Here is an 18187-nt window from a genome sequence, read left to right as displayed (position 1 = left end):
CAAGTTTTTTAGAATACAGTCGAGTGGCGGAAAGCCGCACACGACTTGCATTGTGGTCTATGAAGGTAAAGTGATGAGCGAATGGCCACGCAAAATCCGTCGGGTCTGGATTTTTTGCAAGCGTCGCAGTTGCAGCATGTCACGTGTCACGATACGGCATTGCGATCTTCATGACGCTTGACAGATGCTGCCATGTAGCCCCAGCCTTAGGCCTCGTTCACGTGAACAATACGGATTGTGTCAGGATGCTTTCAATGAAACTCGCACCATTTCACAAGCAAGTTCAGTCAGTTTTGTCTGCGATTGCGTTAAGTGGTTCAGTTTTTTTCTGCACGGGCGCAGTCAGTTTTGATGTGTTTTTCACGCGCGTGAAAAAAACCCCGAAAGATTTACAAACAATATCGCCTAGCAACCATCAGTGAAAAACGCATAGCACCGGACTGCATCTAGGTTACATCCGGATACAATGCGGTCAGGATACAGTGCGGGTGCTATGCGTTCATGTCATGCATTGCACCCGCGCTGAAAACTTGCTTTTGTGAAAGAGACCTTAAAGAAGCACCTCAGACATTGGTGGCATATCTCCAGAAGTGGACCCCTGAAGTGAACAGGGGGCAGCCGCTCATGTGCTGCCAACCTCCATTCATTTCTAAGGGAGTTCCAAAAATAGCTGAGCTCTGGCTCAACTATTTCCAGCAGTCTCATAGAGGGTTATGGAGCTGTGGCTGTGCATGCCCTGTGCACTCTCCATTATTTTCTATGGGACTAATGAAAATAGAGTGTGCTCGCTCAGTTATTTTCAGAACTCCCATGGAAATGAATGGAGAGCACACCGTACTCTCATCCACTTTCAGGGGACCCTTCTAGAGATAGATGCGGGTCCCGCCTCTGGCAATATACCTCCTAGAGATATGCCACCTGTGTCTGAGATACCTTCTAGAGATATGCCACCAATGTCTGAGATACCTCCTAGCGAATCCCACCAGTGTCTGAGATACCTCCTAGCGATATGACACCAGTGTCTGAGATACCTCCTTGGGATATGCCACCAGTGTCTGAGATACCTCCTAGCGATATGCCACTAGTGTCTGAGATACCTCCTAGCGATATGCCACTAGTGTCAGAGATACCTCCTAGCAATATTCCACCAGTGTCTGAGATACCTCCTTGGGATATGCCACCAGTGTCCCCTCCACATTCAGGGGACCCTTCTGGAGATAGATGCGGGTCCCGCCTATGGCAATATACCTCCTAGAGATATGCCACCTGTGTCTGAGATACCTCCTAGAGATATGCTACCAATGTCTGAGATACCTCCTAGCGATATGCCACCAGTGTCTGAGATACCTCATAGCGATATGACACCAGTGTCTGAGATACCTCCTAGCGATATGACACTAGTGTCTGAGATACCTCCTTAGGATATGCCACCAGTGTCTGAGATACCTCCTTGCGATATGCCACTAGTGTCTGAGATACCTCCTAGCGATATGTCACCAGTGTCTGAGATACCTCCTAGCAATATGCCACCAGTGTCTGAGATACCTCCTTGGGATATGCCACCAGTGTCAGAGATGCCTCCTTGGGATATGCCACCAGTGTCCCCTCCACTTTCAGGGGACCCTTCTGGAGATAGATGCGGGTCCCGCCTATGGCAATATACCTCCTAGAGATATGCCACCTGTGTCTGAGATACCTCCTAGAGATATGCTACCAATGTCTGAGATACCTCCTAGCGATATGCCACCAGTGTCTGAGATACCTCCTGGCGATATGCCACCAGTGTCTGAGATACCTCCTAGCGATATGCCACCAGTGTCTGAGATACCTCCTGGCAATATGCCACCAGTGTCTGAGATACCTCCTAGCAATATGTCACCAGTGTCTGAGATACCTCCTAGCAATATGCCACCAGTGTCTGAGATACCTCCTTGGGATATGCCACCAGTGTCAGAGATACCTCCTTGAGATATGCCACCAGTGTCTGAGATACCTCCTAGCGATATGCCACCAGTGTCTGAGATACCTCCTAGCGATATGCCACCAGTGTCTGAGATACCTCCTAGCAATATGCCACCAGTGTCTGAGATACTTCCTAGCGATATGCCACCAGTGTCTGAGATACCTCCTAGTGATATGCCACCAGTGTCTGAGATACCTCATAGCGATATGCCACCAGTGTCTGAGATACCTCCTAGCGATATGCCACTAGTGTCTGAGATACCTCCTAGCGATACCTCACCAGTGTCTGAGATACCTCCTAGCAATATGCCACCAGTGTCTGAGATACCTCCTTGGGATATGCCACCAGTGTCCTCTCCACTTTCAGGGGACCCTTCTGGAGATAGATGTGGGTCCCGCCTATGGCAATATACCTCCTAGAGATATGCCACCTGTGTCTGAGATACCTCCTAGAGATATGCCACCAATGTCTGAGATACCTCCTAGCGATATGCCACCAGTGTCTGAGATACCTCATAGCGATATGACACCAGTGTCTGAGATACCTCCTAGCGATATGACACTAGTGTCTGAGATACCTCCTTAGGATATGCCACCAGTGTCTGAGATACCTCCTTGCGATATGCCACCAGTGTCTGAGATACCTCCTAGCGATATGTCACCAGTGTCTGAGATACCTCCTAGCAATATGCCACCAGTGTCTGATATACCTCCTAGAGATATGCCACCTGTGTCTGAGATACCTCCTAGAGATATGCCACCAATGTCTGAGATACCTCCTAGCGATATGCCACCAGTGTCTGAGATACCTCATAGCGATATGACACCAGTGTCTGAGATACCTCCTAGCGATATGACACTAGTGTCTGAGATACCTCCTTAGGATATGCCACCAGTGTCTGAGATACCTCCTAGCGATATGTCACCAGTGTCTGAGATACCTCCTTGGGATATGCCACCAGTGTCAGAGATACCTCCTTGAGATATGCCACCAGTGTCTGAGATACCTCCTAGCGATACATCACCAGTGTCTGAGATACCTCCTAGCTATATGCCACCAGTGTATGAGATACCTCCTAGCGATATGCCACCAGTGTCTGAGATACCTCCTTGGGGTAGGCCACCAGTGTCTCAGATACCTCCTTAGGATATGCCAACAGTGTCTGAGATACCTCCTAGCAATATACCACAAGTGTCTGAGATCCCTCCTAGCGATATGCCTCCAGTGTCTGAGATACCTCCTAGCAATATGCCACCAGTGTCTGAGATACCTCCTTGGGATATGCCACCAGTGTATGAGATACCTCATAGCGATATGTCACCCGTGTCTGAGATACCTCCTAGCGATATGCCACCAGTGTCTGAGATACCTCCTAGCGATATGACACTAGTGTCTGAGATACCTCCTTAGGATATGCCACCAGTGTCTGAGATACCTCCTTGAGATATGCCACCAGTGTCTGAGATACCTCCTAGCGATATGCCACCAGTGTCTGAGATACCTCCTAGCGATATGCCACCAGTGTCTGAGATACCTCCTTGGGATATACCACCAGTGTCAGAGATACCTCCTTGAGATATGCCACCAGTGTCTGAGATACCTCCTAGCGATATGCCACCAGTGTCTGAGATACCTCCTAGCGATATGCCACCAGTGTCTGAGATACCTCCTAGCGATATGCCACCAGTGTCTGAGATACTTCCTAGCGATATGCCACCAGTGTCTGAGATACCTCCTAGTGATATGCCACCAGTGTCTGAGATACCTCATAGCGATATGCCACCAGTGTCTGAGATACCTCCTAGTGATATGCCACTAGTGTCTGAGATACCTCCTAGCGATACCTCACCAGTGTCTGAGATACCTCCTAGCAATATGCCACCAGTGTCTGAGATACCTCCTTGGGATATGCCATCAGTGTCCCCTCCACTTTCAGGGGACCCTTCTGGAGATAGATGCGGGTCCCGCCTATGGCAATATACCTCCTAGAGATATGCCACCTGTGTCTGAGATACCTCCTAGAGATATGCCACCAATGTCTGAGATACCTCCTAGCAATATGTCACCAGTGTCTGAGATACTTCTTAGCTATATGACACCAGTGTCTGAGATACCTCCTAGCGATATGACACTAGTGTCTGAGATACCTCCTTAGGATATGCCACCAGTGTCTGAGATACCTTCTTGCGATATGCCACCAGTGTCTGAGATACCTCCTAGCGATATGTTACCAGTGTCTGAGATACCTCCTAGCAATATGCCACCAGTGTCTGAGATACCTCCTTGGGATATGCCACCAGTGTCAGAGATACCTCCTTGAGATATGCCACCAGTGTCTGAGATACCTCCTAGCGATACATCACCAGTGTCTGAGATACCTCCTAGCGATATGCCACCAGTGTCTGAGGTACCTCCTTGGGATATGCCACCAGTGTATGAGATACCTCCTAGCAATATGTCACCAGTGTCTGAGATACTTCTTAGCTATATGCCACCAGTGTCTGAGATCCCTCCTAGTGATATGCCACCAGTGTCTGAGATACCTACTAGCGATATGTCACCAGTGTCTGAGATACCTCCTAGCAATATGCCACCAGTGTCTGAGATACCTCCTTGGGATATGCCACCAGTGTCAGAGATACCTCCTTGGGATATGCCACCAGTGTCTGAGATACCTCCTAGCGATACATCACCAGTGTCTGAGATACCTCCTAGCGATATGCCACCAGTGTCTGAGGTACCTCCTTGGGATATGCCACCAGTGTATGAGATACCTCCTAGCAATATGTCACCAGTGTCTGAGATACTTCTTAGCTATATGCCACCAGTGTCTGAGATACCTCCTAGCGATATGCCACCAGTGTCTGAGATACCTCCTAGCGATATGCCACCAGTGTCTGAGATACCTCCTAGAAATATGCCACAAGTGTCTGAGATACCTCCTAGCGATATGCCACCAGTGTCTGAGATACCTCCTAGCCATATGCCACCAGTGTCTGAGATACCTCCTAGCCATATGCCACCAGTGTCTGAGATGATAAAACCCCTTTAAAATCAGTAGGTGAAAACTGGTCATTTTGCAGTCAGATTTGTCATTTGAAAGCTGTTTTGCATGAGGTTCTTGGAAGAGTTTTTTTTACTTCCCCATTGTCTCCAATGTAAAAACTTCCCTCAAAATCCACTTTAAAGAAGTAACTTGCCACTACTAAAGCGTATATGAAATCAGCAGAAGAAAAAACACTACCACATGCAACACAGCACAAAGCTGCCATCCTTTGATCGTGGCTAAATACTGTCAGCAGTAGTGATGTCGCCAGCAATTCACTGCAGCAGTTAGGCTCGGGCTACACAGCAACACTGGTCTTGCAACAGCTGTCACAGCCAGGATTGCTGAGTAGTGGTGATCCCATAGAAATGAATGGGATCACAGCGTCAGACTGCCGTGGCGATCTCATTCATTTCTATGGATCCTCACAACTCAGCAATCTTGGCTGCGACAGGTGTTGCACGAACAGTGCTGCTGTGTAGCCCTAGCCTTAAAGGGGTTGCCCACTTTTTACTATTGATGATCTATCCTGAGGATAGGTCTTCAATATCACATGCTGTTTGAAGAGAAAGCAGAGTTCGTATGAGCACTGCCTTCTCTGCTCTGTTTACCTGCAGCAATGATCAGTGTAATTACAGCTATGGCGTCCCTATTCACTTTTATGGGACGGCTATGTCCTATTCACTTGAACAGGAAGAAGCCATCCCATAGAATGGAAAGGGGATGCCATACTTGTAATTACACTGCTCACTGCGGCAAGCAGGTAAACATAGCAGAAAAGGCAGCGCTCGCATGGAGCGTTGCCTTCTCTTCAAACCGCTGATTAGCAGGGGTGCTGGGAGTCGGAGCCCCGCCAATCTGATATTGATGACCTCTCCTGAGTATAGGTCATCAATAGTAAAAAGCGGAAAACCCTTTTAAATGGTCCTGGGAAATAAAACATTGCAGTGCCCTGACCAGTGCTGGGCAACACCCCTGATGGAAGCAACTATTATAGGATCAAATAAAGTATTAAATTGGATCTTCCATGAAAATAAGTTGCCTTTTTTATGTTATACCAGTGGTCTTTGCCCATCATCGCTCAGTCAGGTCCTCCGTTTTATCCCTCCAGCAGTGAAAGCCTGCCAGCATCTTCCTGCCATAATGCTACTCTGCCACTCCACGCTGGAAGTGACCTACTCCTGCTGGCCCTGCCTCTACTGGAGTCTGTAGGGCACGCACGCTCTCTCTTTCTCTCTGCAGCCAATGGCTGGCCACGCTGGTGTACCAATTACGAGAACGGGGGCCCTATACCTCCTGCAGGCCCCTTTCTTCTCCTCTAAAATGACCGGAACGGCAGTTCACACATACGTTCAGCCGCTTCATTCATTCCTATGGGTGTTCTGGAGATAGCTGAGCTCTGTACTCTGCTACATCCAGAACTCCTATATAAATGAATGGAGTGGCCGCACACAGTACGTCCGGCTGCTCGGGTCATTTTAGGGGAGCAGTCGGAGGTACAGGGCCCCGTTCTTGTGATTGGTGGAGATCCCAGCGGTAGGACCCCCCTATCCTGTGTTGTACCTACAGAAATATCCCTTTAAGGCACCTTCCTCTGTGGGAGACTGCCTGAGCATTAGGTTCTAGTCTGAAAGCGTACTGCAAAGGTGTGCTGTTTCTTGTTTGTTCATGTACCGACTACTGTCTGGTCTCTGGATTTGACCCTTTGCTCCCTATCCTGACCTCTGCTTGTTCCTCTTGCCAGGGGGCCAGTGAGGACCAGGGGGCCACTTAGATAATGCCCTTAGGAGTAGCCCCAAGATAAATATGTTCAATAGACACAGCTGATCCACATCCGTTGCAGAACATTTTAAAAGAGGTCGGCCCATGAAGTAAGGTATGAGGTAAAGGATCCCAGCAGACGTGACTTGGATGCTTGTAAAGGTTTATTTGTCAAAGTAACATTTGTCAAAGTAACAATGACGCGTTTCGGCTATATTAGCCTTTTTCAACAGAATATCCATCATACAACACAGGTTTATATACACCTATAATGCCAGGGATAGGGTGCCGCCCCGTGACATCAGACCCCAAAAGGGGGTGGTACATGGGAGGTAACCAAAGAGTAACAGAAAATATATTATATATATAACAAAAGAAAACCATATAACGGCAACACTACGTGTTATATTTTATATTATATATAAAAGGGTTCATATGTATTGGAGTCCGCAAGCTGCCGCTTAATCTCTGCTACATATTTTATTTTGTCCATGAGGACAATAGCGCCCCCTTTGTCCGCTGGTTTCAAAATTAAATTCTTATCATCCACCAAAGAGTTAATGGCTGCCCTTTCTTCAGATGTCACATTCTGTGTGAATCGTAAATTGCCCCTCATCTCATCCATATATTTATTAATGTCTCTAGTCACTAATTGGACATAGGTTTCAATAGGGTGGTAAAGTTTAGGAGGCATATATTTACTAATATTCTTCAAACCTAAATCTGCCAGGCATAAGCCGCATGATCCCTCCCCATCATCCGAACTCACAGTCCTGTTTCCGGGATCACTAAAATGGGCTTTAAGTCGCAACTTGCGAAAAAATTGATTTATATCAATATCATATTGAAATGAGTCAAAATTTGTAGATGGACTGAATGAGAGTCCTTTCTGGAGGGCGGACATTTGTATGGGGCTCAGGATTTTAGAGGAGAGGTTGATCACCAATGATGTGTCTACTAATGTAGTGTATTTAATTAAATGTCCTTGTGGGTTATTATATATTGGTGAGACCATGCAAACGATTAGAGATCGCATTGGGAAGCATAAGTCCACTATTAGGACTAAGAACTTATTGCTTCCGATTCCCTCCCTTATTACGCCGAGAGGCCTATTGGATCCATACCCTAGATACCCTACACCCTAGAGGTCTGAATAGGGACTATGAAATTACACATATCTAGGATCCCATGTCAATCAATGCATTATTACTGTTTAATCCGGTGATCTAATATATATTATTATTATTATTATTATTATTATTATTATTTTTTAGACATCATCTACTCATTGAAGAATCTCTCATCTGAGATGGTATCTATAATATATAATATAAAATATAACACGTAGTGTTGCCGTTATATGGTTTTCTTTTGTTATATATATAATATATTTTCTGTTACTCTTTGGTTACCTCCCATGTACCACCCCCTTTTGGGGTCTGATGTCACGGGGCGGCACCCTATCCCTGGCATTATAGGTGTATATAAACCTGTGTTGTATGATGGATATTCTGTTGAAAAAGGCTAATATAGCCGAAACGCGTCATTGTTACTTTGACAAATGTTACTTTGACAAATAAACCTTTACAAGCATCCAAGTCACGTCTGCTGGGATCCTTTACCTCATTGCACGTGGAAATTGATCCTGATCCCGCACGGCGTGCATCAAGCGAGTGCTGACCAGCTACTTTCACTAACATGAAGTAAGGTATGGCAATAAATTTATGATTGCTGGCAGTCCAACACGAGAATGGGGATCGCTGAGCCCCCTGTTTGAATGAGGCAGTAGTGCATTTCTATGAATTTTATTCATCTCTATGGGACTAATTTCTAGAGACAGTCCCTGCAAATGTGGACTGTCCTAGTCTGTAAATGGGTGGTGCTTGTGTAGTCCTGAAACTTGTGTATTTGTCATCTCACCGCTGCCACCAATATGTGACGAATACCACACCTCGTTCCAGCTTGACGTCGCTTACGTCGAGCTCACGAGCCGCGGTATGGTCACGGGTTTACCAAAAACGTGACTTTACGCCCTCCGGGAGGAGCAGGTAAGGTCAGGTTGGTACAGTTTACACACACACCTCCTGTCCACGCGGGCACAGAAAGGCAACAAGCTGAGAGAGCCTTTTCACTGCCGCAGTGAAAACAGCGCTGTCTCAGCCTGGGAAATCTGCCACCAGCTTCTCGTTTGATATAAGCCCAGATCGCTAACGGGATTATATAGGGTCAGAAACCAACCCACGGTAGCTTATAACTAGGCCAAAAAACGGACGTGGGATTCGTGATCGAGATACAAGATAGCACAAGATTAAATTACATATTTAATCGCCGTAAGTTCACACTAGATTTAACACAATATACACAGAGAATATACACAGTGGTCTGAGGTTACAGATACGAGTTATATGGGTACAGCAGGGTTAAGCAGAGTAAAAGTCAGTTACCGGGTAAGATGAAAGTTCCTTGTGGCTGTGAGATGTTCTTTGCTGGAGTCCACATGAAGGGCCATGATCTCAGCAAGTTCCTGGGTCCTTCTAAACACATTTGTAAGATGTGACCCTTCTTCAGAGAAAGACACGGCCGCTTGTTGGCCCAAGCCTTTTAACCTGTAGCCGGCCCCTCCCCTACCGGCCTCAGGGAGGGGTCCACTCCCCCTCTTCTGGGCTGGCAGCAAATGACCCACAAAACCCTTTAGGGTTCATAGCTCCAGACCAGAGGGTCATAGGGAGATGGTTCTGGGACCAATGGACCTGCCTGGGTTCCGGCTACAAGTAGAGTCCAAATCTGGTAACGTTATGTGGTTTCTATGGGGAGATATGGAAATCTCCCTCCCCTTACCTCGTCCCATTAAACAAAGACCATGGGCACGTACATCGTGGCCACTGGGACACAAATATGTATCCGGTTTGTTCCTGCGATGGCCAGTCGATTCATAATTCCTTATGAAATGTAGGTGCCAACATGTCTGGGAGGTCGCATTGATCCTGACAGGGCTGACACCTCCTGCTGGGGGTTTCCCTGCAGGATTTAGCTTGGCTCCAAACTGGTGGACTGAGGTGTGACCTTCTCCACCTGGGGCCATCTTGAAGCCTGGACCCCTGGGGCTTTCTTCCTTGCCAGCTAACACTCAGATGGCTGGGGGGGTGGGAACTTATTTTGCATGTACACTGAACATGCCAAGAGGTGAATCAAATGACAATCAGGGCTGGGGGCTTTGAAGCAGTGCCCACCGGTGGAGTTCACTACCTCTGCTATCTGTCAGCAAATGGGGGTGTGAGAACATGGCTGACAGTAAATATTAATCTATATTCCTCACAGTTCCAAAGTTAGTAACACCCAGATCAACCTTTATTGCAGATGGCTGGCATTTCATTCCTAACTTCTAGTAAGTGGCATTCACACGTCCGCAAAATGGGTCCGCATCTGTTCCGCAATTTTGCGGAACAGGTGCAGACCCATTTATTTTCAATGGGGCCGGAATGTGCTATCCGCATTTGCGGATTAGAACTTCTGTTCCTCAAAAAATTACAACATGTCCTATTCTTATCCGTAATTGCGGACAAGATAAGGCATTTTCTATGAGAGTACCGGCGATGTGCGGTCCGCAAAATGCGGAACGCACATTGCCGGTGTCTGTGTTTTGCGGATCTGCAAAACACATACAGACGTGTGAATGGACCCTAGAATAATGAAGGAATGGCACAACATAGAGTTATATGAAAAGATGCATAATAGCTTAGAAGAAAGAGCAACCCATAGTTCTGAGTCTGCCATATTTATGAGCGTGGTGCTCATCCGATAATTGACAGCCACTGATGTATATGCTTGTACTCGTCATAGATGATGGGGTGGCTGGAGGCGGGCAAGCACTGGACTCATGAATACACTGGCCTCGCATTATATTTCATTATATTTCTATTACTGTCCAATAATCTGGCCCTGCATGCATTCTGATGTACTGAACGCTAGCAGCCAATCAGCTTCTAACTTTCATCTTTCCAGTACAAATTAGAACATGAAAGACGTGATCTGATTGGTTGCTCTGGGTGCTGCTCCTCGTATCCTAGTTGGAGGCCTGAGGCCTAGTATGTGTGGCTGTGAGGTGCTTTTATGCTCTTCAGTCACATGCATTGTTACACAGCTTGTAAGTGACATCCGTGTCATGTCCATAATTACACGGCAGATCCATCCACATAAAACTCCACCTTACAACTAAACTGTTTTAGTCTTTTAGTCACAAATTGTAGAGCAAGTGATGCACGTGCAATTCTCAGTCACTTTAATGTGTCAAGTGAGGCGTGAATGTCTACAGCCTAAATAGTGTCACCAGGAAACACTTCATCTACACATCCGCCGGCCTCCACCTGCCCCTCCGGGCAACTTTCAATGGACAAACTAATATAACCAGCTCTGTGTACTTTATATTCAAGGCATGAGGTAGGTGCCAGAGTAAACATAGAGAATGAGACATATCCAGTTGAACTGCCCTTGCCACATATAGTGCCAGCTCATTGGCACATAGAGTAGGAGCTCTGCTGCTGTCACAGCTGCTTGTTACATTAACTATGCCTATACAGGGCAAGCAGCACATATATAGCGGTACTCTGCTTGCAGGATATGCTTTCTGGCCACCAGGTGTGCCAGTGCGCCAACTAGTGGTTCTGCTGATTATGGCAGGGCATATTCTAACCATGGTGGCATTGGTTACAGATAACATAGCATTATAAATCTACACCTGTCACCGTCATTTCCAGTAACACTAACAACTTCAGAAGTCTCTGGCATGTCCAGAATGGAAATGGAACCAGCGCAGTTTTTTTTCTGCATATGCTTATACATAAACACATTAAACTAAAAGGGGTTGGCCACCTTTTTTTGAGGTAGTGAGGAGTTGCAAATCCCCCTCCCCTCCTGGCAGAATGGCAAAGGGAAACATAAGTGCCTGCTTCCTCCTTCACTATCTGGCCTCTTTTGTCTCGCTCGGGTACCCCGCTCTCATCATCTGCTTTGACACTGCTGCAACCAATCGCTGGCCTCAACAGTGACCTGAAACCCTTTTTATCTTGTGACCAATTGACATGACGCAAGGGGTGCAGGTTACAGCTGCGGCCAGTGATTGGCTGCAGCGGTGTCAAAGACAGTGTTGACAGTGAGGGACCTGAGCGAGGCAGCTGAGGCCGGGGGTGGAGTAGACAGGACCCGGGGAGGAGAACAGGTAAGTATGCTTTGCTTTGCAGGTCTACCCAGGAGGGTTTGCCAAAAAAAAAAAAACAGGTGGCCAACTAGAGAATTGTGGTCAGTTGATCACAAGGCAGCTGGCAGTACCCAGGCACAGACTGAATGGAGAGGGCACTGCTTACAGAAACAGCCAAGCAACATGTCTTGCTTGTTCACAATTTCTCGCTTTATTGCTTGATGACAGTTTCCTATTATCAAGATTATTGATGGTTTCCAGTTATCCTGCTTGTTGACAATTCGATCACACTTGTGATGTCTGTTTAGCATGTACATCTGGAACGCTCCCTACAAATACCCTAAACATGTCCATAGGTTTGCATTAGCCAGATGGGGGCCAAAAGCGTATCCTTCCAGCCCTCGTCTGGCCGCTAGGTATACAACAGTATACTACAATAGAAGTCAGTATGGATTAGCGTAGTAGACTCTACTATTCCTCTACGATTCTACGATAACCACTTTAATAAAAATTCTAATTTTAACCATACAATACTTGACACTGAGAAGATATCTGACTAGCACAGTTCTGCTGAGTGAATGGGATCAATACACATTAAAAGCACAAAATGTAAGTTACTGAGTTTATTGCTTTGCAAAAGCTGGCTATAATAACACATAAATATACAGGGCTGTCTGATCTCTGCAGCAGGGCTAAAGACGTGGATGGACGGGACGCTGCAAGAAGATGGAGGGAAGGAGGGGGCCACACTAACTCAAGAGACAGCAGTCTGGTTCCAGTCTGTAGAGAGGTAAGGCAGCTGTAATGTGACGAGATTATGGATGCTCTACAGACGCCACTTGCTTGTCACACACCTTTTCTGTAATAGAGAAGTGCAATGTCACATTTACATATAGCAATGTCTTCTAGGGGTTTGCACACTAAACACATTGATAAGATAAACAGTAAATGTGCCATTGATGGGATACGACTGCTGAGACCACCACAGAGGTAAAAAATAGGTCATATGGCTACACACAGATGATCACTTTCTATTTTATATCTTTAATGTACGTTTAAAGGGGTTTTCCTGGACTTAGGACATGGCATCAATATCAGATCTGTAGGGGTCCAGCACCCCCACCGATCAGCTGCAGACGCTTCCATACACTCTGTGATGGCTGGGGTACTGCAGCTCACTCCCAAAACTACACAGTGTAAGGAGCCTTTTGCTTTTTCACTGTACAGTTTACAGCGCCGCGGCTACCCGAAACAGCTGATTGGTGGTCGGATCCACACAAATCTGATATTGATGACCTATTCTAAGGATAGGTCATCAATATCTGTATCCTGGACAACGCCTTTAACAATATTGTAATTGACAAGTTGTATAATACATATTGAATAAATTGAACAGGTAGGTAATATTCATAGCTCAGATGTATCCACTGTAGTGCTCTGCAAATGATGGCTCTTCAGTTGTTGTAATTCCCAGCATGCCCTAACAGCCAGCAATTGGGAGTTGTAGTTGCACAGCTAGAGGACGATCTGTTTGGTTGCTGTGGGCAGCTTTGACATTTCTAGATACATTTTTTATGCAGTGTATTAACCTAAGCATAATCCCACCAACATCAAGGTCCACCCAACCCAACATTCTCTGCTCTGTGCGTGCCAGACCATTCATGCAGCCACCATCCAACCGTTGCAGACCATGTACATATCCTCAGCTGCCAGGCCATATATATAGCTTCCACCATGCCCCTCTTTTTGCAAGAGTTCTCCCCGCAGCGCCTACACATGAGCACCCCGTCCTAAGTTCATCAGCTCCCCTTGTGGCTGTTCTAGGAGAAGCAAGAGGAAGGTCTGGTGCCTAGACACTCCTGGAGGTAAGGCTATTTTCTTTGCCCCTGTGGTCTAGTCTTTTTTCTATGGCTATGTTTATGTATGGCTTTAGTCCACAGCTGAGATATAGTCAAAAAGCTATCAGGGATGCCTCCATATGGATTATAGCATATTATAGATAACATATTGCATAGGCAGGGTTGTAACTGGTCTTCTGAAAACTGGAAACACAACTATAGATCTTGTGTATGGCCCAAAATGCAAGGTCCTGTTTCTGTCTATGGCTTAAAGGGAATAATAAAATGGCCTATTGTTTAAATCACATTTTTATGTTAAACGTAATTTTAAAGAATTTTGGGTGGTTATTTTTTTCCATATCAACATCTATTTAAAAAAAATAAAAAATAAAATTGTGCAGTTTTTATACTGGCCACTAAGCCTAATAATAGGCGCCACTTCTTGGTCTGCACGTATCACTTTACTGCACGTACCTGCTTATCATTACAGGCAGGATTAGAATGACATATATCACCTATATATAGATAACACATAATCAACCATTCACACTAGATGATATCAAAGCTTATCTACTCCCTCCTGACCTCTGCACAAGTCACAGAGCATGCCTAGAAAACTCTCCCAAAGAAGTCAGTGAATTACCCTCCTGTCTTATGTGTCTAGGGCCCATGGTGGCTCTAGATGTTGTTATCAGCAGGTCAGGCAAGATGGCAGCCCCACTAATCATGTTCAGGAAATAGAATGAAAAATCTGCCATCCTAAAATAAAAAGATTAGAAAAATGTATGCGTCACTATCTAGTTTTAACTGCCAGAAAGCATTTCGGTGACACATTCCCTTTAGGCCTCTTTCACACGACCGTTTTTTTTTTCCGTTTTGCGGGCCGTTTTTTGCGGTCCGTATACGGTCCGTATACGGAACCATTCATTTCAATGGTTCCGCAAAAAAAACGGAATGTACTCCGTGTGCATTCCGTTTCCGTTTTTCCGTTTTTCCGTTCCGTTTAAAGATAGAACATGTCCTATATTTGGCCGCAAATCACGTTCCGTGGCTCCATTAAAGTCTATGGGTCCGCAAAAAAACGGAATGCATACGGAAATGCATCCGTATGTCTTCCGTATCCGTTCCGTTTTTTGCGGAACCATCTATTGAAAATGTTATGCCCAGCCCAATTTTTAATATGAAATTACTGTATACTGTATTTGCCATACGGAAAAACGGAACGGAACAACGGAACGGAAACGGAAGCACAACGGAAACAAAAAATGGAACAACGGATCCGCGAAAAACGGACCGCAAAACACTGAAATGGACATACTGTCGTGTGAAAGAGGCCTTAAGGTCTGTAAATGCCAGTAAAAAAAACCTCTGCAGTACAGAAGATTGCACAATAACGTCCCAATTGAAGAAAAAAAACAGCATGACGCAACCTGGAACAGTCTGTGATGAGAAGAGAAAGTGATAACATTGACTCTGTTTTTCCTATTGCCGCAAGTCAGTGTTAGGGTCAAATGAAAAGTGACCTTACCATTATGTCACTCCCTGTCCCTGGCATCCAGAGACTGGAAAATACGATTAAGTAAGGTAAGTTACTATGGAAAGATCCTTAGATTTTCCATTTCAGCCTGAAGGTGCGGACCTGTACATGTCCTGGATCTGTTTCTAAACATTGAGATGTATAAAAGCAGTAAAAAATTACTTTACCTGATGATAATGTTTATAAAATTAAATTTTTATCATTTTTTGTGTTAGGACTGCGGTTTTATTTCTCGAGGTTGTGTCTTCTAGGGTGGGGTACCTGTCCATCTATTTTGCTTTTATTATTTTAACCTACGTAGACCAAAAATTCTGAAATGATTAATTTCTTACTAGATCTTTGTAGCGGTTTTTTATATTGCTCCAAAGACAGGGTGGTGAGGGATGGACTACAGTTAAGCTTAACGCTTTTGGACATTTGTGGACTCAGCTGTATTATTATTATTTTTTCATTCCAATTTTGCAAATATGGTGTTTGTCTTTATTCACATTGTGCGGTTTTTATTTTTTTGTTTTAAATACATGTTACTCCATTTAGAGCAATGAGTTGGGGGGGTGTGGGTGCGGTTTGTCAACAAGTGTGAACTTATGTTATGTTTTGCTTTATGGCCGCATTGCCCTGACACCAACCTTTAAAACCTACATGTGATTTTTATAACAGGTGGTTTGAGGAGGGAGTAATGATTTTGATCTTACCTCCCCACCCCCTACTTCCTGTGGGGGTTGGGGTTATTGGCGGGACTTTAAATTTCCCTATTCCAAAATCAATTTAAGTTACGATTAAGGACATTGTGTCCGAAATGCGTAAACTACCGCATGGTGTAAGGATTTGTCTGTACATGGATTTATGTTATGTTAATACAGAGGAAGATTTTACTGAAAAATACTACAGTGCCGGAAACTTTTTCTTTTTGATGTTTCAAGGACTACCCGTTCATTCCGAGCACGCAGAGCATTTGTGAATAAGGTGAGCTGGAAGTGTAAATTTTTTGATATGTATATTAAGTTCTTTTTTCCATGCTCTACCATCGTCCTCCGTTTGTTTGTAAAGTGGGATTTTCTCTGTAACACCTTTTGAAACCTCAGACAATCCTTTCCACCTGCGAATCTGTTTGACAATGGCGTTTTCTGTTCTACCTGACCGCAAGTCGAAGGCTGATTCAGTTTTCTCTATTGATGATTAAATCTCCCAAAGAGATTTGGAGTTAAAAAGTAAAATGTCGGACTTGGAAAAACTGAGTCACAAGAGATTCAGTTATGGTGGGACCACACTACTCTTGTTAAATATATTGAGAAATCAATGATTCCATGGGGATTAAGGATTTAAAAAATCTCTACCACTATTTTTTCCAACCTTTTTGTGACTAAATGGAATGACATTCTCTCACATTGTTCCACGCAACTTATGTCACTAATCATTGAACATGAATGGGAAAAACTATTGTTACTTCAAAGTGAAATTCAGATATGCAAACAAGTTTTGACAATATATGAAAGCTCTGTCGAATAGTCCAATATGGAACAAAAAATATAACTTCAATTAGAGAACTGGAAGAAAAAATTATGGAAGTTAAACATATTCATTTCCAGTGTGACTTGGACGATTATGCTAAAGATCAGGTCTATGAGTGGGGTAGAAGGGACAATCTGCACTCCACTCCAAAATCAATTTTAACCCCTTACGGACACATGACGTACCGGTACGGCATGTTTCCAGAGTCCTTAAGGACACATGACGTACCGGTACGTCATGTGTTGTTCCGATCACAGCCGCCCCGGTGGGCGGTGATCGGAACAGGTGTCTGCTCAAATCATTGAGCAGGCACCTCGGCTAAATGCGCGGGGGGGGGGGGGGGGGATTGGGTCCCCATGGGGCTGTGGGGGGGACCCGATGACATGGAAGGCAGCGCAATGCCTTCCTGAGGCATCTGCGCTGCCTTCCCCATGGGGCTGTGGGGGGGACCCGATGGCATGGAAGGCAGCGCAATGCCTTCCTGAGGCATCTGCGCTGCCTTCCCCATGGGGCTGTGGGGGGGACCCGATGGCATGGAAGGCAGCGAAATGCCTTCCTGAGGCATCTGCGCTGCCTTCCGGTGAAGAGCCTGTGAGATCCAGGGCCCTGGATCTCACAGGCCCCAGAAGCTGTATGAGTAAAAGTATACATATTTGGTATCGCCGCGTTCGTATCGATCGGCGCTATAAAAATATCACATGACCTAACCTCTCAGATGAACACCGTAAAAAATTTTAAATAAAAACTGTGCTAAATAAACCATTTTTTGTCACCTTACATAACAAAAAGTGTAATAGCAAGCAATCAAAAAGTCACACGCACCCCAAAATAGTTCCAATAAAACCATCATCTCATCCCGCAAAAATCATACCCTACCCATGATAATCGCCCAAAAACGAAAAAATTATGGCTCTCAGACTATGGAAACACTAAAACATGATTTTTTTTTTGCTTCAAAAATCAAATCATTGTGTAAAACTTACATAAATAAAAAAAAAAGTATACATATTAGGTAATTCCGCATCCGTGACAACCTGTTCTATAAAAATATCACATGATCTAACCTGTCAGATGAATGTTGTAAATAACAAAAAATAAAAACGGTGCAAAAACAGCTATTTCTTGTTATCTTGCCTCACAAAAAGTGTAATATAGAGCAACCAAAAATCATATGTACCCTAAACTAGTACCAACAATACTGCCACCCTATCCCGTAGTTTCTTAGATGGGGCCACTTTTTTGGAGTTTCTACTCTAGGGGTGCATCGGGGGGGGGGGTTCAAATGGGACATGGTTTAAAAAAAAAACAGTCCAGCAAAATCTGCCTTCCAAAAACC

The 18187-nt window shown here is 45.0% G+C and overlaps 1 protein-coding gene across 1 annotated transcript in view; it reads right to left on the bottom strand.

Moving 5' to 3' along the window:
* Positions 1-12572: 12572 nt before the first annotated feature.
* The window catches only part of PPP1R1B (protein phosphatase 1 regulatory inhibitor subunit 1B), a 79361-nt gene continuing 73746 nt past the window's right edge, over positions 12573-18187 (bottom strand). The window contains exon 7 of the mRNA XM_044298994.1: positions 12573-12823. Coding sequence (XP_044154929.1) covers positions 12780-12823 — 44 coding nt within the window. The 3' untranslated portion in view covers positions 12573-12779. The remainder of the gene's footprint in view (positions 12824-18187) is intronic.

The sequence above is a fragment of the Bufo gargarizans genome, chromosome 6, assembly GCF_014858855.1.
Source record: "Bufo gargarizans isolate SCDJY-AF-19 chromosome 6, ASM1485885v1, whole genome shotgun sequence".
NCBI classification, from domain to species: Eukaryota; Metazoa; Chordata; class Amphibia; order Anura; family Bufonidae; genus Bufo; species Bufo gargarizans.
This window is presented reverse-complemented; position numbering and strand designations above follow the sequence as displayed.